The following is a 26,757-nucleotide window of genomic DNA, read 5'->3' on the forward strand; positions in this document are numbered from 1 at the left end:
TTGACATGATTTTTTTTAATGAGAAATACACCAAACTGAAAAAATTGTACAAATTGAAATAAAATAAAAAACTTGCATTATTCTTATAATTTCTGGTACTTTTTTTTTTCTTTTTTTTTTACATAAACTCTTCCCCCATATCTCGCCACACTATTTCCCAGCGAGATCTCTGCCGATTTCTGCAACTATGTTCTGCAAATACACGACTGAACATGATAGCCATTTCCTTGCCAGTTGTACTCAGTGGTAAACTTGGGGGGGGTTGGTTTGGTTTGTCCATTTGGTAGTCCTTCCTTCCATCGCCTGAGGCATTCACCTCCCCGATCATGAGCCCAAAGCAGGGCTCTGGGAACGGGCCTGCACCGCACTGGACTCATTCTGTGGCCCGGTCCACCACAGATGAAGGGTGGGTAGGCTTGGGGACGCTCCTGCATATATTTATATATGTATATATGGTGGGGTGGTGAGGGGGCTCGCAGCACACTTCGACGAACGACGATCAGTAATATGAGTTGGTATTCTGGCCTGGTTGTGTATCTAAAAAAAACAACACGCAAGGAAACAAAGAATACATATGTTCTTCATTCATAGGACAGGACATTCTTCAATGTTAACCAAACTTAACACACTTTTCAAGCACTGGCACAAAGAACAAGTTCTGTTCACAATAGATACAAAATTCCAAAATGGATTACAGCGAAATATGTTACAATAGAGCAGAGCTAGGCCGGACGGTGATGTGAACCGCCGATGTCTGCACACAGAGACAGACGGACAGACAGAGAGCGTCTGCACTTACTGGAGAGTTGCTGCTGCAGCTGCCGGACCAGAGCTGCAGTCTGCTGCTGCTGCTGGGTCTGCTGCATGCCCTGCCTCGGGAACTGGAAGCAGAGACAGCACAGAGACAAGACAAACGCCTCACGTCAGTCACACGGTTCACACGAGGTTTTCCATTCCATGACTGTGCAATAAAACAATGCTGGGGAGAGGTGGGGGGGTGGGGGAGGAAGGGGATACAATATGTCCTGGCTCTACACAGCTTCATACCTCAGCCTAACCTCCGATCCTTTCCTGACGCAAAGAGAGCTTTGGCTTGGGGGGGGGGGGGGGGGGGGGGGCTTTCCATGCACTTTCCGTGTTGTCAACATCGCCAACGTTACCGCCACAACGCCCCCACACGCGTGTTCATTCCGCACACTAACTCGGGTCCGTGTTCAACGAGGGGACAACCGTCTGCCCTAAGAACCGACACCTGGTCTGCGTCGGCCACACACGGCGAATTAAGACCCGGTGTGCCGTCTCTCGCTCTCTCTCTGTCGAGTGACCACACCATGCTACCGTCCCCCCACATACACATACAGCCGGCCGCTCCTTGAGTGCAGTGTTTGCCTGGGGTGGGAGTGGGGGTGCTAAAAGACAGTCAGGCGTTGAGCGAATGGAACCTACCATGGTTTGCTGTGGGGGCAGGGGTTGCATGCCCAGCGCCTGGCTCTGTGCTTGGGTAGGGGTCTGGGATGTTGCTACCTGTTGCTGTTGCTGCTGCTGCTGCTGCTGCTGCTGCTGCTGCTGCTGCTGGACCTGCTGGACCTGCTGGACCTGCTGGACCTGCTGGACCTGCTGGACCTGCTGTTGCGGCGGGACCTGTTGCTGCTGCTGCGGCGGGACCTGTTGCTGCTGCTGCTGCTGGACCTGCTGCTGCTGCTGTTGTTGTTGTTGTTGCTGGACCTGTTGTTGCTGCTGCTGCTGCTGTTGCTGTTGTTGTTGCTGCTGTTGTTGTTGCTGCTGCTGTTGTTGTTGCTGCTGTTGTTGGATAGGGAGGACAGAAATAAAGAGAGAGAGGGGATGAAAGATCAATAGTATAATGTTAAAAAATGCCTTTTTGTCCTTCCGATTCCTAAATCCCCAATTCACCCAATTGTGAGAAACTCCTGAGAAAGCCCTTCATGATCTGGAATGATTGTGTGCTTTTTAATTAAGATCCAATTCTAGAAATTTGTTGACAATTATAATACTTCACTCCACCTTGTGAAACTAAACCATCTTGTTTCAAAAGGAGAAACAACTGTGCCAAACAATGAAGGCAGTTTTCTACTTTTAGGCAAACAATTATTAAACCAAAAAGTCGTGGGTTACACCAGCAAATACAAGTCCCTCCGTCTAGAGGAAGTCTCGGATCCAGCAGCTCTACTGTTTTCCAGCAGAACTTCTAGGGGGAGACCCAACCGAGCCTGGCCAAAGAAAACAGAACTGCAAGGGATGGATTTAGGCCTTGTTTCCTGTTTCGTTACGGAGATATTCTAGAGCAGAATACTAATTTACATGAATGGATTTCGGAAGGGGATTTAAGGGGACTGTAGAATTATTTTGTATTTCTACAGTGGTCCGTCTTTACTGTGAGGAGTTGAAACATTCAGAGACACCTTATTTTTTTTACAGTTTACTACTGCTGGCTACACTAGTAAACTGTAGATCTTTATCTAAAGGTCGATTTCTGAGACTACGCTAAAGGGGGCTCAACATAAACACATACTCTGAGTGCGGCCTGCTGTCTGAGGAACTGTTGCTGTTGTTGTTGTTGTTGCTGCTGCTGCTGTTGTTGCTGCTGCTGCTGTTGCTGTTGTTGTTGTTGCTGTTGCTGCTGCTGTTGCTGCTGCTGCTGCTCTGCCAGTATCTGATTGGGCCTCATGCCGGGGTGGACACCCTGGGCCGGCATGTGACCCAGGCCGTGCATGATGGGAGCCTGCTGTTGCAACGCCTGGTGGGGGAACCTGGAGGTCGGCCGGGAGAGAGAGAGAGAGAGAGAGAGAGAGAGAGGGTAGGGGGAGAGAGAGATAGAGGATAGGGAGAAAGAGATAGAGAGGGTAGGGAGAAAGAGAGATAGAGGATAGGGAGAAAGAGATAGAGAGGGTAGGGAGAAAGAGAGAGAGGGTAGGGAGAAAGAGTGAGGGAAGGAAAAAGACAGGGTGAGATACAGAGGGAGGGTGAGAGAGGAAAAGGAAGCGAGATGGAGAGCAAAGAATGTGTTAATGCTACGCTACAAGTCTTTACTTTTCCGCCAATCCGAATGAAAATACAACTGGAAGCAAAGGGCACAAAAGGCTCACGAAATACACAACTGATCCTCGCATTCAAAAGTATTGTAAATACACACGAGCGTACTTAAGGTAAGTCACTTTGGATCAAATCGTCAAGGGCTAAATACCCTATGTGTAAAAATGTAATGACCCTAAAGGGGGCGTGCTGGTTGAGGGCCTGACCTCTGCGTGTTCTGCATGTTGTAGCCCGGCGCCTGCTGGTGCACATAGCCACTGGGCCGCTGCTGCATCTGCCGCAGGGGGTCCACGGCCGCCGGGTTGGCGCCGGGGTGCGAGCCCTGGAAGTTCTGGTTCCCGTAGGCGGTGGGCACGATGCCGCCGCCGCCGCCGCCACCGCCACCGCCGCCGCCGCCGCCGCCGGCCTGGGAGGGGTGCTGCTGAAGGCCCATGTGGGAGGCGTACGAGGTGTAGCCCTGGTTGATGTTCTGGAGGGAGGGGACACAGGGAGGGTGGGGGTTAAGGTTAAGGTTGGGGAGTGGCGCCGTCGAGGGAGGCTTCCTGTTGCAGTAGCTCTTGCAGTTCCTACTTTTTCTTCTACTTGCTACTATTATCTCAACTTTCCATCTTTCTGGTACTCGCTAGAAGGTGCCTTTTATCTTTTAAACACATTTCATCATTAGTTTAAGTTAGCGTTAGTGCAGTTTTAAGCGTAGTTTGTGTGGACCAAACAATGATTGCCTACACGAGGGAAGGGCTGATGATGTACCGGGCCGGTGGAGCCCCACCCGCGGGCATACCTGTGGAGCTAAGGAGACACCGGAGGGGAACGAGAGCCGGAACGAAGGCAAGGTTGAGACGGGAGACGCACAGGAGATTTAAACCTTGCCTTCCATCTATCGTGATGGGGACCGTGAGATCGTTGGCCAACAAAACAGACAAACTAACAGCCTTGGCGAGACACAGTCCGGCGAGACCGGACTGTGCTATCGAGTTAGCTGGCTTCACGCTAGCGAGAGCGTACAGGGGACAACAGAGCAGTAAGAGGAAAGGAGGGGGTCTATCCGTCTTTGTGAACACAAAATGGTGTAAACCCTGGACGTGTTACCGCCAACGGGAGCATCTGTACTCCAGATATAGAACTGTTAGCTGTGGGAGTGAGGCCATACCATCTGCCTCGGGAGTTCTCTCACGCCATTGTTGTTGTTGTGTATGTACCACCGTCTGCAGTGGCGGCGAGCGCTTGTGCCGTCATCCACTCTACCGTCGCGAGACTACAGACTCGGCACCCCACAGCTCTCATGATAATCGAGACTTCGATCATGTCTCTCTCTCCAAAACTCTGACCCGCTTCACACAGTGTGTGAAATGAAGAACCAGAGGAAATAAAATCCTGGACTTGCTTTGTGCCAATGCGAGGGAGGCATACAGCTCCTCTCCCCTCCCACCCCATGGCCAGTCTGACCACAACCCGATACACCTTACACCTGTGTACAAGCCTGTAGCAAACAAGCAGCCGGCTACCACCAGGACTGTGAAGGTGTGGTCTAGAGGCTGAGGAGGCCCTGCAGGACTGCTTCCAGAGAACAGACTGGGATCTGTTCCAGGAAGACCACGCAGAGGACATTGAGGGACTCTCCCATTGCATTAGGGCCCGACCGATATTGATTTTTGAGTGCCGATGCCGATGCCGATTATTTTCAGAGAAAAATTAAGATTACGATTTAATCGGCCGATTAAAAAAAATAAGCATATAAAACATAGTTTTTGATACCTTAAATATACTTTAAACACTTTTGACGAATATGTGAATTGAATGCAGAACCTTGGAGTGTTTTAGAATACATTTACAGTCAAAAATGAGTGTAATGTAAAACGTAAAATAAATAACTAACTCCCAATGTGCTGTGCTCGTGAGCAGCGACTAACACGTGCGTGCTGAGCAGTATGGTCTCACCGTTAGAGTCTACAGTATAACAAATTAACATGGCCTGGGACCTAAAGAAAAACAGGCACAACATGCTCAAACAACGCGTCTTGTGTACATTGGTGAGGTGAGCGCGCAGCTTCCTGAGCGAGCGTGCTTTCATGTTGTACGGTAAAATTCAATCTCCTCTTTTTTACTCCAGCTAAAGTTGTTAGTTAGCAAGGCGAGTAGGAGCGCAATCTGCAGGATACTAAGCGCAATAACATTTAAAAAAAAAAAAAAAAAAAATCGGTTGTAATCGGCGTCTTTTTGGCCGATGCCGATTATTTTCAAAAAGGCTATAATCGGCAGATTAAATCGGCAGGCCGATGAATCGGTCGGGCCCTACATTGCATTACAGATTACATCCAAGTCCATCCTGGGCAACCCCTCCCATCCCCTCCATGCTGAGCTGTGGCAGATGAGGAGCACCTTCAGCCACAGGTTCATGTTCCCCAGGTGCAAGACGGAGCGCTTCAGGTGCTCCTTTGTGCCGGCAGCCATTAGTCTGTTCAACAGTGCCTGATGATTGTGTTTGTGTACGTCTATGTGATTGCATGTGCATGTGCGTGTGTTTAGGTATGCGCATATATGTGTATATGCATCACCCATCATGATGTTGGTTCTGTTTGTCTTGTTTTTGTCCCTATTTTAACTATAAGCGTCTACTTATGCATTAGCACTTTGTATTTATTGTTTTATTGCATTGTCATTTTATTCTGTGTCCTTCCACTGCTGCTGAGCTGTTTTTGCAACAAACAATTTCTCTTACGGGGGATTAATAAAGTTGTATCTTATCTTAAGACTGCGCTCTCAACGACGCTTGCCCACCCAAGCCCTCTGCTTCCCACTATTTCTGTTCGTCATCCATTCTCGCTAGCTCATTTTCATTTTGACGGTGTGTTTTATTATTATATTCATTTTAGTTGCATTTGTTTGCATTTCTAACCCCTTTTGTATTTGCTTGAATTACCTTAACTGTGAGTCTTTGAATTTTTGTACTCCAGAATTGTCTTATACTGAAAAAGCACTTTGTGAAGTGTTGTTTCTTAACTGTGTTGAATAAATGTGTCACCTGGGCGGGCTGCATGGGCGTGTAAGGCTGGTTGGGTGTCATCTGTCTCATCTGCTGGCCCATTATGCTCTGGTTCTGAAGAAAACAGAGTTAGGCGGAGCAGCACACGCACACACACAGCGGACACGCTGGTAAGCACTCACCTGCTCATCTCCTATCCCCCCCGGGGAAAGCAAGGGCCTTCTACATCACATATCTCACTAAAAACAGGCTTCACTGACGCCACAGCCACTCTTCACATCTCATAGTGGCTACAAAGTGTAAAAAGCTCATTGTCATTTTTATGCACATCTTATTATCATGTAAATATATCAGGGCTGTCAAGCGGTTAAAATATTTAATCGCGATTAATCGCATTCTTTTTTCTATGCTAAATATCCCTAGATTTCTTTGTCCCATTAATTGTTCCCATTTTAATGCTCTTATCAACATGGAGAAGTCTATCGGCTTGCCTTGTGCAAATGTTTTTTTATTGATAACAACATTGGCATATACTGATCAAAACAGGACGATACAAAAAAAAAAGCCTTTAGTGCAATTAAACTATGCACATACAAAGATACTGCCTTGAACATAGCAGTCAAGCTACTGCTTCTTTATTCTATTTGATTTATTGTGTGGTTATTCAAATGGTCATTCTAACTGTTACTTGGGTTATGGTATTCTCTTGTAGACCACCTGAATCTAAGCTTCTCAACAACAACAACAACAAGAACATGATTGTATCCAGCTCGACAGCTCCCCCTTTTGGTCAAGTCTACACAGTGCAGACTGACTCACCAGTCTGACCTGTAGCTGCTGTCTCAGGATCTGGCCCTGGGGCATGGCGGGCTGGGGCTTGTAGCCCATGGGGTACTGCTTGTCCATGCCCATCATCATGCCGCCCGGGATGCTGGGCATCATGCCTGGGTAGGTGGGCCGCGCCTGCATCATCTTGTTCATCTGGGTGTTGCGGTTCGGGCGGTATGGCGACTCCAACCCGGGACCCCCTGAGAAGAGACATCAGATATTTAGAATAAAGTCCCTTTTATTGAGGGAGGCAGAATCAGGGGTTTTATTGCCATGAAGATTTCACTATATTCGGCCATGGTGTGCTTGGGCTACAAAGAAAAAGACGAAACAACTGATGAACCTCGTTTCTATGGTCATATACTCCTACGTTTAGGACCAACAGCTTGTAATAAACCAACCAAAAACTTGTTCTGTGACCTTAAGCCTTACTTTCATAAGAATAACAGGTAAATGAATCAATGCGAGTAAAATCCAATTCTAATAGAAAATAACAATATTAATCATAAACACAGAGGCTGTCCCAGAAGATTCCCAATAACTTCGGAACAGTTTGATTAATGATAGTCAAACGAGTCCCAGGTCCCAAGCGAGCTGCGACGGGCTGCTCACTACAACAGGTGTGCTGTGAGGAGCTGACCTGGTGGGAGAGGCTGGTTCTGGGCGTAGATGCCAATAGGCTGCTGCCCGTAGCCAATCCTGGCGTAGGGGTTCTGCTGGCTCATCATCAGGTCAGGCTGCATGCCCGGCACGTAGGGCCCGCCGCTGGGCGTGCGGCTCACAAAGTCCTGGGTCGGGGACGGAACAACACACACCCACACATGAAAAGCTTTGACAAAGGCTGATGAACGCACTGAATTAGGTAGGACATCAGCAGGACAGTGTTTGAGCCCATCGGCAAAGTGCCGGGGTTCAAAACCCAATGCCTGCAGGGATCCTTGAGCAAGATTAACCTAAAAATACATTGCCTGCAACTTGCTTTGAATAGTACTGTGTATACGGTATATATATATATATACACATTTTACTTTGTGTTCCAACTCTTGTTTGTATACTACTCTACTCTATTTTCGTCGTTTTGCAGTGGTATTTGCTGCACTAACGTCAGCATTTCCCTTCGGGGATTAACAAAGTGTTATCTTAACTTATAGAAGGATCCATTAAATGATCAAACACACTCAAACATTCCCCATCCTAGGATTAGTCCTCCTAAAATACACTTCCCAGGATTCAAACGGAAACACGGGACACATGTCGAATAACAAGAGGTTACTGGTATTGTACTGGCTCATTAGAACCTATAAGCACTAAGCACTTTAATTTCTTTAAGATCTTCATGGTCTACCTCACTTGCAGTTTTTGCACCACTGTACTGTACTTCACTGCTGTCATTCCCCGTGAACCATGCATTGTGTGTTTTTCATGTGTGTTAAGTGTTGTACTCCTTGTTACTTATGTGCCGTTTTGGCTTTCTGTCTTGTAATGTTGTGTTGTTATGTTATGTTGCTGTGTAATACATGTGAGCACACCAAAAGAAATTCCTATCAACTGTATTTTATATACTGTTGAAATGGCTATAATAAAATGAACTTGAACTATAAATGTGTAATGACTTAATAAAAATACAAATGATAAAAGTAAAAAAAGTTAATAAATAAAACCTTCCAAGCATACAATCAAGTAATACTAACAAACATGTCAATATTCTTTTCATGTACTGTTCTGGCTCTGTACTGGCTCTGTACTGGCTCTGTACTGGCTCTGTACTGGTCGGCTGCCTCTCCCCCCCCCCCCACCTCGGTCTTGGTGGCCTGCGTCTTCTTCTTCTTGGTGGTCTTCTTCTTGCTGGAGTCCGACGGCGTGCTGGCCACGTTCTTCTCCGGCTTGGCCGCCTCCGCCATCTTCTTCTCGGGCTCCTGGGAGAGGGGCGTGGGGGGCTCCTCCTCCTCCGGGGGCAGCGGCAGCGGCTCCAGGTAGTAGCTGCGGGGCTTGGGCTTCAGGTGGGTGTGGTAGAGCAGGAAGCGCTGCTGCTCCTCTAGCCGGGAGACCTTGCGGTCCACGCGCACCGTGCCGAACCAGCCCCAGGAGAGGGGCGCCGAGTGCTTCAGGCCCTCGAACACGTCCCACGGGGAGATCTTCTGCTTGGTGGACACTTGGAGGCCCTGGAGAGAGCAGGGGACGCGGGGGTGGGTTATGGGGTTAGAGGGGTGGTGGAGGTACCAAGGTTTAAGTGCTTTTGGGATTTTTATTAGCTCACTTTATTTTATTTCATTTAGAGTTTTCATTTCCGTTTTAATTATTTTCCAAAGCGGTTTTGCCTGATTAGTTTAGTTTAACATGTTCTGCCGTGCTGATGATTTGGTTACGTTTTCTATTGGCTTCAGTTGTAGTTCAACACTTTTTTGTAACATGGGGTCAGGGGCAAGATCTAAAATGTAGTAAAAAAATGAATTTACTCAGAACATTGTCAGATTGTCCCTAAACTCTAAACAGAATCTCACACAGCATCCCAAATATTAGCTCTTCAATCATTCCTACAGTCGCGTAAATATAATGACATAAAATCTTGCGTGTGTACGATTGAATTTGAAAACATTCATCCATGGACAGAAGCTTGGGTCATGGGAACGCACTGGGGCGTGTGGCGTGCTCAGAAACGACCCGTCTGTGGTGGACCACTCTGAGGAGGCGGAGTCCTACCTCCTTCTCGAAGCCGGCGATCTTGTTGCCCTTGGTGTCTATGAGCGAGCCCTGGGGCTCGCAGGTGATGACGTCCCTGGTCTGCTTGGGGAGAGGCAGCAGCTGGCGCACCTTCTCCAGACTCTCCGACTGCCTGTCGCCCAGCTCTTTCTGTGGCGTGGCAAGGAGAGGCAAGGGCGGGGGAAGAAGGCGGTGTTAGAAATATCAAATACCAGGTCCAATTGACCTATTTAAGGTTCAGTTTGGGCTGTGTTTTTTTCCGGGAAGATATATTTTAGTATTTGCATGGAATTTTAACTCTCTCAATGTGCTATTCTGGTTGGGTTTCTTAAGTGGATAGGGCATTTCTGTTGTGCAAGTTAACAATTGGTGGTCAACTGGTGGAAACTGTGACTCAGTGGCCAGCATTTAGAACATTTGGAATGATTAAAGGATCTCTATATTTAGAGACGACTAAACAATCAAGTCTGCGCCGTAAAGTCAAAGTGAACACAAGGATGGTCATGCACTAGTGAATGGATCAGCTTCTTTTTTTTTTCTCGATTTATATAAAAAAATAACTAAAGATATATTTGGAGGGTTGTGTCTATATTTTGTCGTCAGCAGAGCTCCATATCTTCAGTGTCACACATGCGAGCAGAACGGGCCCAGTGTGTGGAGCCGTGCGGGGACACGAGGCCCTCTCTCTCTCCCTCACCCGGAGCTTCTTCACCAGGTTCATGTAGGCCCTCTTGTTCTCCTCCATGCTGCCCTGGGAGATGCTGGACATGTCCGCCGCCAGCGTGCCATTGATGAGCACACTGAGCATGTCCAGCACCGTGGTGAACAGCTCGCTGCGGTAGAGAGACACGGCGTGAGTCAGTTACTGGGTTTAGTGTTGATAGCAGGCACGAGGGTCTAGCGGTGATCAGGGTGTCTGGGCCGATCCGTAGATGACAAGGGGCTTCCTGGGGCCTCGAGCCAGACCCCTACCTGCTCATCAACGACATGCGTTTAAAATGAGGCTGAAGACACTTTGGATGAAAAGGGACAATGGCCTAAACTAAATAGTGATAGTAGTATCACATATTCAGGAACTCACTTGACTCGGATACAGTGTTGGATCAGAAACATATCAATTAAAGTAATTCAATTATAGCCACATAGTGTGAGAATATATACAAATACCTTGGTCTAGTGATCAACCCATTTCCTAAAAGACCCCTACCCGACATAAATCATTTTCCCCTCCAGTTACAGCTGTGAAACTCCCCCCCCATGGCCCCTATTGTCATCAGAACTTCATTATCCAATGGGATCCCCCGCATAGACGGGCCTCACTTGTTGGACTGCATGTCCACCGTGCCGCTGCTGATGATGTCCAGGAGGAGCACCGCCCACTCGGTGGTCTGCTGCGTGCTGCGCTGCACCGTGTCGAACATCCCGCCCACCTGCCCCCGCGGAGACACGCCATTGGTCAACTCGTTCACACCAGTGACTCACACTCGACATCCAGCTCCCCCAAGGCCCTCGTAGTAAGCAGTGGGGATTGACTGCTAGGAATCTATACTCAAAGTTTAGACCCGGAGGTCTTTTATAGTTAGGGTTGTTCAACTCCCTATATTATATATAATATATAATATAAAAACAATAATATCAATTTATTTTGTTGTTTTTATATTATATATTTATATTTTATATTTATAGAACTGTGGGGCTGGAGGACTGCACCTACAAAATGTAGTTGTCTTGTACGATGACAATAAAAATCATACATTATTCATTTATATTCATTCATTCATTCGTAAAGTGAAAGTAAAGTGCCGGGTAGGCTGTATACTTTACTGTCAACAGCATATTCGTTTTCAACATCATAGCTGTTGGTGGGCAGGCATTGTACACGACTTAACATATGTAGTGAAGGGAAATGGTTATTTTCAGTCTACGTTTTCACCAGCTGGTAATTGTCAAATTCTCACCATTTGACAATTCGCCATTGCCTCGTATACCGTAAACGTCTGCGATCCCTTATCGCTGTGTAGAACTACCACTAGCCTAGGGAACCAAACTCATCTGGCGGGCTCATGTTCCATTTGCTCTGCAGGTAAGGTCTGGCTCTCCTCTTATCCAAAACGATTTCTGCCCGGTAGGAGAAACACCAACCAAATCACAACCATTTATCAAATATGAGCCGGGGTAAATACGATGTCACCGTAGAGTATTGCCATAGGGGCTTTCTCAGCCACAACAAAGATGGCTGCAGATGATGCTCTCTGCAATTCCTCTGGCGATGCCAGGCTCGTTCGACATCAGCGGCAGCCATCTCTATGTTGTTGTTGAGAATCTCTCTAAGGGAGCTCCTCTGCCGATCGTATTTAGCCTCATATTTGATATGGTTGGGTCGGGGGTATCTCGTACTGAGCAGAAACCTTTCTGCACGGGAGGGGAGCCCGACCTTACAGAAAGAACCACGGGCACTGCGAGATTGGTCCAGGCTCACCACCACCACCACCACCACCACCACCACCACCACCACGGCCACCAGCGTACCAGGTTGAGCCTCAGCTTCAGGGCCTCGTGCATCATCTGCTTGGCCTTGCAGTCGTCCTGGTACTGGTCCTCCCGCCAGTTGGTGACGATCTGCTGCACCTGGCTGTAGAGCGAGGTGAGCAGGCCCTCCCTCTGCTCGTCCTGGCCCTTCAGACAGGTGAGCACCAGGGAGAGGAAGGGCTGCTGACTCAGCAGGGACATGCTGGGGACACACAGGGCGGGGTTCAGGTCACTTCAATGGAGTGACGGCGCAAAATCACTTTTTTCCCCATGTGTGCTATTAAATGGTCTTAAAAATATGGAAGATCCCTAGCGATTAAAAGGCGATGGCCTTTTAATAAAGCCACTTCTGGAGCGTTAAAACAGTGTGCAGACCCTCCTTTCTTTAATATTAAAAGGTGACGTATTATACCACCAGGTGTGAGCTCTTACAAGCAGCTTTGAAAATCGGCCTCTCCCGACATCCCAAGTGTGCTGGATAGATCAGTCTATCTGCCTACCGGGTGTACTGTGGCAAACGTTGCTCATCTATCCGTCATACATCGAGGTGGACACGCCCACTTGTCAGAAGCTACACATTTTCAAAACGGCTTGTAATGGCTTATCACACTCACACCTGGTGGTATAATAAGGCACCTTTAAAATCAGTAGAGCTGTAGCGACGCGTCGATGAAAAAAATTCGTCTACACACGCGCGTGTGCGTATATCTACAGCGATATGCGCGTGCGCGTATATCTACAGCGATATACACACGCGCGTGCGCGTATATCTACAGCGATATACACACGCGCTTGCGCGTATATCTACAGCGATATACACACGCGCTTGCGCGTATATATCTACAGCGATATACACACGCGCGTGCGCGTATATATCTACAGCGATATGCGCGTGCGCGTATATCTACAGCGATATACACACGCGCGTGCGCGTATATATCTACAGCGATGTATACAATACACTAGCATTTGATGCGTTTGTATACAGGATGAACCAAGGCGTGTGATTGGTTTGTTTATAAACAGGCTGAACCGAGGCGTGCGATTGGACCGTGTGAACAGACCTCTTCTGTTTCTGCCGGTCCCTCTCCTTGCGCGAGGAGGAGCCCAGATGCTGGCCCTTCTCCAGCTCGTCCCCGGCCGCCTTCAGCACGTGGCCCTGCACCGAGGTGTGCAGCTTGGCTATGAGGGGGGCCACCAACCACACCCCCGACCGCTCCGAGGAGCTGGGGGGGACGCGAGGCAGAAGAGGGAGATGTCAGAGACTTTTTACTATTAGGTTTTCTTTCCCTTCTTCCCACTGGTGTGTATGCAGGATGACCCAAGGCTAGTGATTTCTGTTTGTATACAGGAGTTTCTTTCCCACTGCTGTTTATACCATCACTATGGCTTACACTAAATGCGTACAACAGGATAGTGTGGTGTGCTACTAGGGTGATTAGGTGCTGCTTATGGCTGAATAGTATACTAATGTCTCACATTAGCATGGAGTTATAAAATCCCATTTCTCTAAATATTTAGAACCGAGCCGCAGCAACAGGTCAGAGTTCAGCAGAGACTCCAACAGGTCAGAGTTCAGCAGAGACTCCGACAGGTCAGAGTTCAGCAGAGACCCCAGAGGACAGACCCACCTGAGGATGGGCTTCATCTTGCTGTTGCTGCTGTTGTTGTCGGAGGAGGGGTTGCCGTCGCCGCTCCCCGAGGGGTACATGGAGTTCATCTCCGCAGACTTCTGGAACACCTCGATGGTGGCCTTGGCGATGTTCTCCAGCAGAGAGTGGAGCTCCTGGTTTTAGAGGGGGAAGGCGGTGATCATCTTAGTGGTTGAGAAGCAAATCAGAGCACAGAAGCCCCCCCCCCCCCTAGTGATTCCACTGGTAGACAGGAGGTAAAGGTTAGGACACTCACGCTGTTGGTGCTCTGTTTGATCATCAGCTGCAGCTCCAGGGACGACTGCCTCATGGTCCACTGGTCCATGTTCTGGAGAGGACGGAGGGGAGAGAATCGTTCAGCAGTTCACCTTGGTGCCAACAGGTGGCAGTGTTGACTTACACAATGGGCCCCCACAGGATGAGGAGGTGGGGACTAGAGGGTGCTGTTGGGCAAGAGAATGATGAGGATAAGGAGGGGAGGGGGGGGGGCTAGAGGGTGGGTGTGGGCACCTGTGTAAGAGGATATAGGGGGGGGGGGGGGGCTAGAGGTTGGGTGTGTCTACCTGCAGGATGAGGGGAAGGAATGGTGTGGGTGTGTCCCCCTGCAAGATGAGGATAAGTAGGGGAGGAGGAGGGGGGGACCATAGGGGGGTGGGGGGGTGGGGGGTGTCCACCTGCAGGATGAGGATAAGTAGGGGAGGAGGAGGGGGGGACTATAGGGGGATGGGGGGGGGTGGGGTGTGTCCACCTGCAGGATGAGGATAAGTAGGGGAGGAGGAGGGGGGGGACCATAGGGTGGTGGGGGGTGTCCACCTGCAGGATGCGCGTGATGCGCTGCCGCTGGGGGTTGTCCCCGTCGTCGCTGTCCAGCTGGCGGTGGGGGTAGCAGATGAGCTGCAGCAGCCGCTGGGCCTGGATGTTGACCAGCACCGGGTCCTGCAGGGCGCTGCTGTCCTCCGACAGGGACTTCAGGCAGCGCTCCCCCACCCACTCCTGGGGAGGGAGCGGCGCACAGGGGGTTACTAAAGTCAACAGCACGGCGGCACGTTGCGAACCAGATCCGCACGATCTGGTGCGGGCCTGACGATCAGTCAGGCCCGCACATAATAAAAAAATAAAATAAAATAAAAAAAAGAATAATAATAATTGATCGAGTTACAGAAAACTCGGTCAAGAAAGATGGGAAGAATTCATAGAATTCGAAGGCAAACCCATGCGCCTAGTTTGCTTAGAAGCGATATCAGTCAGTAAAGATATCCACTTAAGTCGCCACTACAACTACTACAACTGCTTGTTGGGTTTGAGTTCATTGAGTTGTTGCACTTAATGTTTTTTGACTTCATTGAATGATGATGTATGTGAGCCCTTTGCACTGATAAAAATACTGACCATTCATGTGGCTGTTTGAGCATGGAAAACATGAAATGAATGTATGTTGGTTCAATTAACATACCGTACATAGGTTATGATTCTGGATGATTTTTTAGGTAGTGGCCATCCCCAAAATTCACCAGAATACAGGAAATCATATCTACCAAATTCAAAATTGTGTAGCTTCTCTCAGCTCACGTTTAGTTGAAGTGTGCAGTCATGTGGCCCTCCGATGGTTATGATGAAAAATGTGGCCCTCTTTATCATGAAAGTTGCCCATCCCTGATCTGGAGACACCGAGGCGGACGGACGGGAAGAGTCGGAGACCCGTCGTGGGCGACCGGCCGTCGAGCCGTGGCCGGGGATTATCAAAAAAATAAAAAAATAAATAAAAAAAAGGCGTCGAAGGTCAACACAACGCCCGTTACCGGAATAGAAAGCCCCCACTCTGTTGTGGGCGACAGCGAAGCCTTAGCATGAGCCCAATGTGAAGCCATGTTCATTATTCAGTCTTGTTCGTTATGCAGAGCAGCCATGGCTGCTGCTGGATGCCGATGAGACAAACCAGCCGGCAGTAGGGGTCGCTACCACCCCCCGCCCCCCCCCCCCCCCCCCCCCACCCCCCCCCTCACTGGAGCAGCGGAGCACACGCTTAAACAACACTTGCTAACAGCAAAGCGTTCTCATGTCCCCTGAGAACAAAAAAAAGGCCACATTCAGCCATCTGCTATTCCGGCACCACTCTGGCACGCTGTCTCTACGACCGATAACTGACATCTGCCGGCGAGAAAGAACTAAAAAAAAAAAGACACTATGGATGCAGTTTGGGCAACCGATGATATAAGTTAGTCAATGTAAAAATAGTCTAGTTTTATGGCCCGTTCGTGGTTTACGGTGTCCTCTTTTTTCATTGAGCAACATGTTCCACTAGTGCAAGATGTGCCTGTTCATAAAATACAGCACAAAGTGCATAACTTACATATTTAGAGCTTGGCAAGATATAATATGACTCCAACAGCGTGATAGCTAAAGCGGATCATCTTCAAAAGGGTAAACGAGACGAAACATCTATTTCCAGACGTCCTTTGGTACTGCCCAAAAGCACGACGGGGCGTGCGTCAGCGGGCCTGCTGAAAACCTACTCAAACACCTTTTCACACACAGCCTAATTCACACAACAGTCATTTATTTTTTTATTTTTAATTAAAAAATAAAGAAACATTAAATCAAATTGACACGTACCTGCTGGCAGATGCTCTTCAGCACATACTTTGCGTACACATCCAGACTGGCCGTTTCTATGGAGACGCTGCGGCCTCCCGATAGGTCGTCGTGGCCTGCGGGATGCGAGAGGCCTGAGCCTCGGAGCTCTGCGTCGCCTGAATTAAACATGGAGAGAAGTCACTTTTCTGTCCCGGGTGATGAATGTATTCATGGGGTAAAAACCCGGAGGCCTTCTCACACACACACACACACACACACACACACACACACACACACACACACACACACACACACACACACACACACACACACACACACACACACACACACACACACACACACACACACACACACACACACACACACACACCGGGTTGCAGCAAGGAGTGACTTCCCAAAAATAATCCTTCACTAGAAGGAACTGTTCTGTTCTGCATATCTGGTTGTGCGAATAAGAGTTAGAGAGTTACCAAATCCATGTTAAAGAGCAAGCTGACATTAAATATTTTGTAATGACATTCTCCATTTGAAATTTGGTGTTGCAAGACTGTTTCATTTCCGACATGACCTTTTTCGGCTGCGCGTCACCCTTTCAGTAATAGGAGTTCTCCCCGAGTGCTTATAAGTGTCTGTGCAGGAATAAAGGAACATCTCTTACCCAACATGAAGACAGCCTTGAGGACGGCGAACACTGCGCCCACCACTATGCTGTTCTGGGACGCGGCGAGCAGATGGCGATCGCAGGACGACCGTATACCAACGGGGGATTTTTCTGTAGGGGGATTAAAGACAAACCCAGAAACAACAGATCATTGTACGGGTCAGAAATGTCTTAAAATCATTGAATGTGAGAAAACGAGGGCACTTCCAGAACAGACAGCCAGAGGCAAGTGGAAGTAATGAGAGTTTAGACAGCGGGGTAGGTGATGGGGACGGTTGTACCTGACTTGGCCCCGTCTTGAGGAACAGGGTTACGCTGGGGGGTCTTGAAGAGGTGTAGCAGGATGCGGCAGGTGAGCCTGGCTCCCGGCTCAGAGTCCTGCTCACTGCAAGCTGGGGAGACGAGGAGAGAGTGCACAGGTGAGGTTATGGTCCCAAGACACAACACACGATGCACCTCAAGTCGAGATACCTAAATTTGAAGGGAGGGGGGGATAGAGCACAAAGGTGAGGTTATAGTCCCAAGACGAAACACATGAGGCATCTCAAGTCGAGACGAGTAAATCTGAAGGGGAGGGGGACAGAGAGTACAGAGGTGAGGTAATGGTCCCAAGACCCAACACATGACATGATGTCTTCCAAGTCTAGACGTCATCATGTGTCATGGTCCCTAGACCCAACACAGGAGGCATCTCAAGTAGAGACGTCTAAATCTGAAAGGGGGTGGGGGACAGAGAGTACACAGGTGAGGTAATGGTCCCAAGACCCAACACATGACATGATGTCTCCCCAGTGGAGACGTCTAAATTTAAACAGTGCCCTAGATCGTCTCCAGAAGTTTGAAAAAGGGAAAGTGCCATTTTCCTAGAGAACATGTGAAAGAGAGTGTGAGGAGAGAGAGGGGCCACGGAACAAAGTGTTTGCGAGCGGTGTAAGGCCGGGGTTGGCATGGCATTAGAGTCTCGACAGTGAATCGCTGTTTGTCTCCAAGCTGGGAGAGAACACGGCAGTGGGGAGCGAGAGAGGGAGAGCGAGAAAGAGGGAAAAGGTGGCTGGGGCACAAAGCAAACACGGACTTGATGGACCCAGATCAAACGAACCATGTTTACTGCTCTCAGGGAGAGAGCGCGAGAGAGGGACAGAGAGAGAGGGGGAGAGAGAACTAATGCATTTATACAGCTCGAATGTCCAGCCTTTCAGAAGGCCCCAGAGACCGGCTGCTATATGCTATAAATCCATTTAGAACTGGGGCCCATGGCTTTGAGCTCTTAGATATAGACGCTTTCAAATGACCTGGCACAGAAAAGTGCTGCTGGCACGGGCTTATCATGCGGGTTTTTCAAGAGGCACAAAAAATATACACGCACACGAAATAATTCCAAATTAAGACTTGAGTGTCGGAGAATTGAAGAGCGGATAAAATGAGTCACGGCGGCACACTGGGAGGGAGTAAGAGGGGCCTGTTATGACTTGGTTGTGTCTCGCGTAAAATCAAATTTTGAATTTCTGGGTTCTCTTTGGTTCTCCGTCTACGGGTGGTTCCTCGGGCGGCGGCGGGGGGGGGGGGGGGCGTACCTGCGTTGAGGAGGGAGGGGATGGCCACACAGCGCACCAAGTCCTCCAGCAGCAGACACTGTCTGGCGATCAGGATGGCCACGAAGGTGGCCAGGGAGTCGTGGAACGAAAGGTCGCTGACCTAGGGAACAAGAACGTAATTATTAAAGCTGGGGTACTAATTATTGGATCCATGGAGGGGCTCCCTGTTTTTGGTCAGATACTTTCAAGGTCTAGCTTACTCTGGCAGGTTTCTTCCAATTGCGTACTCCAGCTTTAAGAGTGCAAGGGCAGTAAGAGGCAGGATAGTAGAGGGTGTTTGAGTCTCAAAAGGTTCAGGGATCGAATCCCAGTGCCCACAGACTTTTGCCAAGATGCCTTAAATCTGCTCATTAATGACAATCATCTTAATGCATTCTGCCAAAAGACTAAATCGTAAGAGTCTATGGTACTGGTATTAAATTCATGGAGAATACTATTACTATGAGTGCTAAGCCCGAATATCAATTCACTTTTTCTAGTAAATTATTAATATACTTGAAAAGTCGTACAGAATAAAAATAAAAATAAATCCTGCTTTGTATTATGAATTCGCACCAGGCTATTACAAATCAAATGATAGTTTAACAAAATCTTACCAAGGATAATAAATATAGTTTATAAAGCAACAAATCTAAAATATTAACCATGGAATGCCCCAAAGAGTTGTGTTGTGAAGGAGCAGAAAGTAGTAGTAGTAGTAGTAGCAATAGCAGTAGGCACGTATGGTGTATACACACACACACACACACACACACACACACTCACATCTACGTTACACAGCAGGTCGTTGAAGCCACAGTTGCCGTTGTTGGAGGAGCAGCACAGGGCCTTGAGAATGCCCAGCCACTCGGCACTGAGAGAACGACAGTACGCCGTCAGCTCCGCACACAGGATCCCGATGTCGTTCACCCTGGAGGAACACGAGTGAGCCGGAGGTTAGAGTGGTAACCGAGGGGAGAAAAACAAGAGCACCCGCGGGCCGACCAGTGAGGTGGAAAACACAGCTTTGGTTTTTCACCACAACAACCGTTTGAGTGAGATGCGAACCAGACTACCAAAGGGGACATTAGTGAGGTACCGCACGCAATACTCTCCAGCGAGCTCTTCCAGCAGCATGGTGTTGTTTGTTTGCTCCCCTTTCTGGAGATGCACTGTCGACAATGACATCAATGCACCGAATCCTTTAGCTATGCCGTCTATTTTAGTCCGACACAACGCAACTCAGATCGAAGCTTGTATTACAAGAAGAGCTCGTTCACAAAAAGAGCGCCTCTGTTGGAACAGTCACGTCGTACAGACTCCAACAGCCGGGCAGAGTAGAAAGCAGGCTGCTTCAACACAGTTGTTTCCACCGCGATGCACGGCAACATCACGCTGTTCAAAACACCCCATGCAGAGACGACAAAGACACAGACAACCTCCACCACCACAGATACAACGGGCCATCGGGGTCCCGGCGTGAACGCCAACACACCTCTCGGGGTCCCGGTGGTCCACGCAGACGTCCATGAGCACGTTGCACACGAAGCTGTAGCGGTTTGGCGGGCTGTCGTTGAGCAGCTTGCCCACCATGGAGTGGTTGAAGTTGTGGGCCGAGGGGTTGGAGATGGCCTCCATCATGAACACCGGGTCCCACAGCATGTTGGAGTCCGACGGGTCGATGTTGCAGTAGATGGAGTTCTTCACCTTGGAACAGAACTCGCTGGGCGTCCAGTGGAGAAGAGATGAAAGGTTAAGGATTAGGAATGTTAGAAAAAATTGGGAGCCAAACAATATTGATATAAAAAACGGTCTAGCGTTGTTTGACCCCTCTTCAAGAATAAAATAAAAAAGGTCCTCCCGTAAGTCCGATGCTAAATAGAAGAAAAAAGGAAAATAAACTCCTAAGTCCACTATACGAACAGGGCTGCGATAAAATAGATTTAGAATAACTAATAACGGGGAAATGGAGAGGAACGGAAGGATGAGGTTTATAGCCCAATATATTCAGCCTTGCAAAGTATCTGCAGGAAATCTGACACCTAAACGAAATTACACATCTGCAACTAATGAAAACACGGAACTTAAAGCACCACCTTAAATTGGCAAGTATAAAGAGATTACATAGTTTCGCTCAAAGGCAATCTAATGTTGAATATCGCTCCGAAAAATATATTGCTCTCTAAAGCAATCCTATTACAAGGACGTCAAAGCTCAGATGAACAGCTGCTAGACACGGCCTCTAGCTACAGGTCCACCAGAGGAAGCCTCTTCACCTGAAGATCTCTCCGAACTTGCTCTTGAGGTGGCTGCAGGAGGTGTACAGGTCGTACAGGTAGGCCAGGATGCAGCGCTCGGCCGAAGAGCAGTCGGCGGGGTTCACGCCGGACTTCACCACGATGCGCAGCCTGACGACACATGGGACACACAGTCAGGGTTCAACACAGACACAATGCGTTAAGCAGCTCACAACCAATCACGTTCATCTTAAAAAACGAAATCTCCATTCAGAAAGATTTTCATTTAAAGCAGCGTGTTCGATTTTTCCTCCCCATACCCAGAATGCAATACAACTTCAATGAACAAGGGCTACGAGTAAGGGCTGCATTAGGAGAATGTTTACTTACAACTCAAACACTGAAGCTGTAAAAAAACATTTCCCATAATGCAGCTTTAATTAATAGTCAGCGCTTTATCTCCAGCTTGTGCATTAGGAGAACACCAACTCCCATCCAGCTTTAATGCAACACTCTTGCACAAGTCGTACATAAAAAATAAACGTTCCCCTTTGCGCGGCTTTAATTCATGGTCGATCGTCTTCAACCTCCGTCTCCAGACGTACCCGTCAAAGACCTGTGCCGTCTGCTCCGGGTTGAGGATGAGGCAGGAGTGGTACCTCCGCAGCACGGCCACGATGCACAGACACAGCCCGGTGGTGTAGCTCCCCACCAGGGTGGAGGACTTCAGCAGCAGCTCGGCCTCCACCAGGCTGAGCTCGTTCAGGAGCTAGAGGAGTGGGGGACATCAGGTTCAGGGAAAGACGCACGTAAACATATCGGTGGTTTGACTTCTGGAAGGCTGTGTCGGTGGGACGATGAAATCAAACCACAAAAGAAAGGGAAGTGTAATAATAACGTCTGAGCAATGCTTGATTGGGATTGATAAACATACCAATATTCATGTCAACGTAAGTGAAGGGTTTAGTTAACAAAACGATGTTGAGTGTGCGTCATTATTTTGAAAGGTAGTGGATGGAAAGTTAAATAACTGTGTTCCAGGCAGAAGGCAGTTGTTTTGACGGTATTTCACCAAGAGTGGGAAATCGTTTCCATTCAAATTTAAAAACATTTAATATTGCACAATAAAAAATAAGAGATAGAAAGATTAGTGTCTGTGGCACTCGCAGGATAAACACAAAATCATTGGCCATGCATGAAATAGCGGTTTCCAATAAAGAGAATCCAATAGTAGAGCGCTCCCACCTGAATGGCAAAGTCTATGAGGCCGCTGATGTTGAGCGAGTATTCCATGAGGTCGAAGATGAACTGTATGTGTTGCACCAGGGGCAGATGATAAGACATCCCTAAGGCAAAGCTGGTAATCTGTTCCATCACATTCCTGGACACCTGTGTACAACACAGAATTCATTACGGATGTCAACAAAGGATTAGGGACCAAGGATACATCTGCAGGAAGAAACATCATCAACAACAACAACTTTACCTGTTTGGGGAGGAACGAACAGATACACAAAGCAATGAATAATTATTGAAATGATTTCCCTCTGGACAAAATACCCGCTTATCTCTGAACTTGCTCAACAAGCGTGACTGGAGTTGAGTTGGTAATCGCTTGAGTCCGTACGGATTCAACATATCAGAGCAGAGAAGGTCCTCTCCGGGAAACGTGCGCTTGAGGACTGCTTTGCCACTCAATCAAGACAAACATTAAAGACATTACTACGCGGCCACAAACGTATCCACCGCATCGGTTTGGGAAACCCCTCCGACTTTGTTTGACGAGTCTACTCCCTCTGGAGAGCCGCAAACTATCCATAACTGAGGTCCTGAACTGCCTGTAAGCAGCGCTAATTACCCAGAGGAGCAGAGGCTCAGAGTGGCGTCACATCCAGTAAACAGGCCCTCCAAGTGTCCCGGCAGCCTCTTGTTATGCTAATGGCTCGCTTCGTTCCGCACATTCCGACGCCAAGAGCACTTCAACTTTACTACAAAGTAATTTTCCACAAGGAAAGTCTTTACACGTCATTAGAGGCAGTCATACACTCCCCCCCCCCCCGGACCCCCTTCCCTGAGTGCTCGCGGGGGGACGGCGTCGTGAGAGAAATAGGGACGCTGGAGGGATCGTTTGCGGAGAAAGCGAGGTACAGCCAATTCAGCACATTACCTCTCTAAATAACCACAGCATTCGAACCGCTCCGCACACAAAACTAATTTGCATTGAAACGCTGTTGAATTTCAAATGAGTCCCTGCGAGCCAGGAATTACCGCGCTGGCAGCTAGTAAACTACTAACACTGTTAACTACCCATCAGCCGGTTCCGAGGTAATCAAGAGGTTAATGGTGGGGTTTGGGGGTTGAGGACCGACCTGAGAGGTGACCTGGTGCTGGTCAAAGTGGGAAAGGTGCTGGAATTTGGAGAAAATGTCTTCGGCAGTGGGGAAGGCCTCTGGCTTGCTCCTCTTCCTCTTCTGTCCCTCCTCCCCTCCTGAGCGGACAACGAAGGCAGAGAGAGAGAGGTAGAGAGAGAGAGGTAGAGGGAGAGAGAGAGAGAGAGAGAGAGGTTAGAGCAATAAAGATATAGAGGGGTGATTAATAACCAGAACTCCCCTCCCGCCCCCTCCCCACAAACTAATCGACTGGCCGTGAAATCATGCAAGTCAATGGTCCTTTGGTAGTATTTCTATTGAGTCGGGGGGCTAAACTGTGAGGGGGACTGCTGAGGAGGGTCTTAACAATAGGGAATATGACCCCCACCCCCTGCCGCACCCAAAGCCCCCCCAAAAAAGGCTGAAGAGCATTGGATCGCTGCTGTGTCACTTGCTGCTCAAGGGACACACAATAGCAGCTCAATCCAACCACTTGGAAGTATGCAAACCTACCAAGCGCCATAATAATGAACACATGGGGAACATAGACAATCATTGATGGAGATGACATCGACATCATCACCAACACCATAAGCTTGCCCTGCCCAAAACAACAACAACAACAAAAACGCTTATTTGGCACCCAATTCTCCCGAAGCTACAGATTAAGGTGAAAACAACAAAAACAAAAACCTGGAACAGAGCCAGGCAATGTAAAACCCCAACAGGCCAAAGCTTACCCGTCTCTGCCGTGCTCTTGCGGTTGAGCACCTTCAGGATGTCCTTGGTGATCTTCTTGATGGCGTGGCGCGCCTCGTCGCGCTGCTTGCCCACGCCGTACAGCACCACCAGCCGCTGGTTGCACTCGTGGCTGGCGCTCTCCTCCTGTGGGCGGAGGGGCCGCAAGATCAGCCGAGTTAGACGACGGGTTTATTCTGGCCGCCGACGCCGCTCGCGTTAGGAGACGGATAGATGAATGTAGATAAGATGTATACTTTATTGATCCCCGGGGAAAAGTCAAAGTCACAGTAGCTTGAACGAGCTTTGAAGAGTACGCGTGGTTAGAAGGTGGTGGGGGGAAAAAAATACCCTTAGGGCCATGTGTTCACACGCCGAGAGGCACACAGTGAGAATGTTCAGAAAGGAACTCTGTACATTTGAAATGAAGCATTTCGAGGAGCGGATCGCTCCTCGAAATGTTTCATTTAAAATGTACAGAGTTCCTCAACCTCACCCTCGATACGGCAGCGGATGCCTGGAGTAGGAAACGTTGAACCCACCTGGGGAATGGGGAAGTGGGTGGCGTACTGGATGTGCCGGGGCTGTTCGTACACCTGGGGGAAGGCCGGGTCCATGCCCTTGTCCTTCACCCCGGCCTTGCTGTCCTGATCCGGGACGGGCTTCTCGGGGGACGGGCTCCCCTTGGACTCGCAGTGCATCCTGGGAGAGAACATCTGAAAGAGTGCCGGTGTAAATAGACCCGATTACGAGATGGACGTGGAAACAGGCGGGCCGTGAGAAGGACCCGGGAGAAGAAGTCTTTTAGAGGCTTCTCCGGCTCAAAAGAAACGCAGTAAGCGGCTGCGTAAAAGAACGACACGCACACACACGCACACACACACACACACACACACACACGACGGTCCATCACTATTCCACATACCTCGTCAAAATTAGCGCTGGAGTTTTGATCGACCTCCATCGACTCCGACAGTCCGGTATCCTGTGGAGAGAACGAGAACGTGACCAAGACAGAAGCAAGCGCGGTTCTTTGAAACCCACACCAGAATGACTCATCCCCATCGATCCCATCGCCCTCCCCCTCCCTCCACCCAAACACAACACCCTGAAAGACGTGCCTCCATCTTGATGCCGGCGGCGGCGTCCTGCTCCTTGCGCTCCGACTCGTCGCCGGGGTCGTCGCCGGGGGACCGCGGGCGGGGCAGATGGGCGTCGGAGGCCAGGTCGCCGCGGGAGATGAGCGTGCACATGTAGATGTTGTGGGAGAAGACGTCGTGGCGGATCTGCTCGCAGAAGAGCAGCACCAGGTTGGAGAACTCCACCCGCTCGCTCTCATTGGCCGGTTCGGCTGGAAGGGGAGGGGCGCAGGAGAAGGTTGGTTCACGCTCTGAGCTGACGTTCATAGGTGGATTGGGGCTGAGCCATTAGTCAAATCAAGCTGACATCTCGATGTGATAGAACACGATATGCATTTCTTTTTTTTACTGTTACTTTTACTGACTGGAGATCAGTAAGATTCGCATTTCTTTTTCTTCTACAATTCAATAGTTAGTTAAATAAAGATTTTACATCAATTTATCTCAACACATAGGCCTGGCCTAAAGGAAAGAGCTGTTTATATGTTGACTGCTTCCAATGTTGTGTTGATCATATTACATTATGAATATTGCTTGTTTAGTGAGTAATACAGAACATAAAAAAAGAATAAATAATGGCATACTAAATTGCAATATTGGTTGAAATAATTGCATGGCGATTATTTCCCCAAATCGTTCAGAAGTAAGCTGTATGCTCTTGTACTTATGATAGCTCACTCTGTAGTTGGGGGTTCTCAGAGTGTGAAACCTTGGCTATTTTGTTTGTGGTACCTTGAGGATGTCTGTTGCCCTTTTTGAAGGATACATGCTAGGCTAAAGAATGTTGGGCAGGATACGGTTTAAGGGCCCATCTGTTAATCGTTTATAAGCCCCGACATGACAACGCTGAAGGAACTGTGAGCGGCAACTGTACTGATGAGGAACCAAGGAAAAATAGCAGCAGTGCTTATGTTCATTACTCATCACGTTGGTTCGGAGAAATAACAGGAAACGCATGCGTTATAGAAGGGCTTTGTATTTCCCTTAATCTAAATAGAAGAACGATTGACAAATCCAATACTGCAGGGATTTTGACTAAGCAGGAAACAAAAATCTTAAAATCGGCAGAATGATTCAATAGAAATGTTCCAAATAAAGAATAAAACACAAAGACACGCTTAACACTCAGCCTGCTATGGGGGAGAATAAATAACCAACTGAGAGAGTTGAGAGAGATGACTGGGGGAAAAGCACGATGAAACCCATGGGTGAGCGCGCCCCGTGTCAGACATGAGGGACCGGGGGACTCACTCAGGGTGGGGGCCTGGGTGTCCAGGAACTGCAGCAGGACGTCCTGGAAGACGGGCAGCGTGGCGGCCGACAGGGAGCCCGACGACACCGAGCCCTTCTCGTCCACCACCTCCGACTCCCCGCACCGCTGGGAGAACATCAGGAGAATGTGAACCAGGGCTGGGCGATTCATCGCACTTCAATCTCGATTTTAGCGTCAAACGATCACAAAATTATATAATCGATTTGTACAGATTTGTATCCAGGACAGCTGGAAACATATCTGTTCATTATTTTAGATTTGAACATTTTCTTTTGGACTATTTTGTGTATTTTTTTAAGGCGAAATTTCAAAGTTCTCAGTTACTAAGTGTTTTTGAGAGAGACATGCTGATTAATTACATCATGTTTTCAAACACAAAAAATAATCCTTTGAATAATCGTGATTTCAATATTGACCAAAATAATCGT

At 48.6% G+C, this 26,757-nt stretch overlaps 1 protein-coding gene across 4 annotated transcripts in view; it reads right to left on the reverse strand.

Annotated features, from left to right (window-relative positions):
* The window catches only part of med12 (mediator complex subunit 12), a 34,240-nt gene continuing 7,483 nt past the window's right edge, over positions 1-26,757 (reverse strand). Inside the window, exons 12-44 of one of the 4 annotated variants that reach the window (XM_030368468.1) lie at positions 26,308-26,434; positions 25,039-25,268; positions 24,843-24,902; positions 24,460-24,633; positions 23,920-24,064; positions 23,180-23,298; positions 22,056-22,199; positions 21,416-21,579; positions 20,850-20,981; positions 20,069-20,296; positions 19,360-19,504; positions 18,574-18,694; positions 17,281-17,391; positions 16,997-17,110; positions 16,357-16,493; positions 14,557-14,736; positions 14,000-14,071; positions 13,723-13,877; positions 13,156-13,317; positions 12,092-12,293; positions 10,883-10,992; positions 10,260-10,395; positions 9,563-9,712; positions 8,659-9,024; positions 7,503-7,650; positions 6,854-7,062; positions 6,074-6,148; positions 3,258-3,520; positions 2,531-2,768; positions 1,690-1,800; positions 1,447-1,572; positions 800-881; positions 1-537 (exon numbers count right to left, since the gene is read on the reverse strand). In XM_030368468.1, coding sequence (XP_030224328.1) covers positions 500-537; positions 800-881; positions 1,447-1,572; positions 1,690-1,800; positions 2,531-2,768; positions 3,258-3,520; positions 6,074-6,148; positions 6,854-7,062; positions 7,503-7,650; positions 8,659-9,024; positions 9,563-9,712; positions 10,260-10,395; positions 10,883-10,992; positions 12,092-12,293; positions 13,156-13,317; positions 13,723-13,877; positions 14,000-14,071; positions 14,557-14,736; positions 16,357-16,493; positions 16,997-17,110; positions 17,281-17,391; positions 18,574-18,694; positions 19,360-19,504; positions 20,069-20,296; positions 20,850-20,981; positions 21,416-21,579; positions 22,056-22,199; positions 23,180-23,298; positions 23,920-24,064; positions 24,460-24,633; positions 24,843-24,902; positions 25,039-25,268; positions 26,308-26,434 — 4,974 coding nt within the window. In that variant the 3' untranslated portion in view covers positions 1-499. Of the gene's footprint in view, positions 538-799; positions 1,801-2,530; positions 2,769-3,257; positions 3,521-6,073; positions 6,149-6,853; positions 7,063-7,502; positions 7,651-8,658; positions 9,025-9,562; positions 9,713-10,259; positions 10,396-10,882; positions 10,993-12,091; positions 12,294-13,155; positions 13,318-13,722; positions 13,878-13,999; positions 14,072-14,556; positions 14,737-16,356; positions 16,494-16,996; positions 17,111-17,280; positions 17,392-18,573; positions 18,695-19,359; positions 19,505-20,068; positions 20,297-20,849; positions 20,982-21,415; positions 21,580-22,055; positions 22,200-23,179; positions 23,299-23,919; positions 24,065-24,459; positions 24,634-24,842; positions 24,903-25,038; positions 25,269-26,307; positions 26,435-26,757 lie in introns of all 4 variants that reach the window. The other 3 variants (XM_030368466.1, XR_003978315.1, XR_003978314.1) reach the window with 3 other exon arrangements.

The sequence above is a fragment of the Gadus morhua genome, chromosome 10, assembly GCF_902167405.1.
Source record: "Gadus morhua chromosome 10, gadMor3.0, whole genome shotgun sequence".
NCBI classification, from domain to species: Eukaryota; Metazoa; Chordata; class Actinopteri; order Gadiformes; family Gadidae; genus Gadus; species Gadus morhua.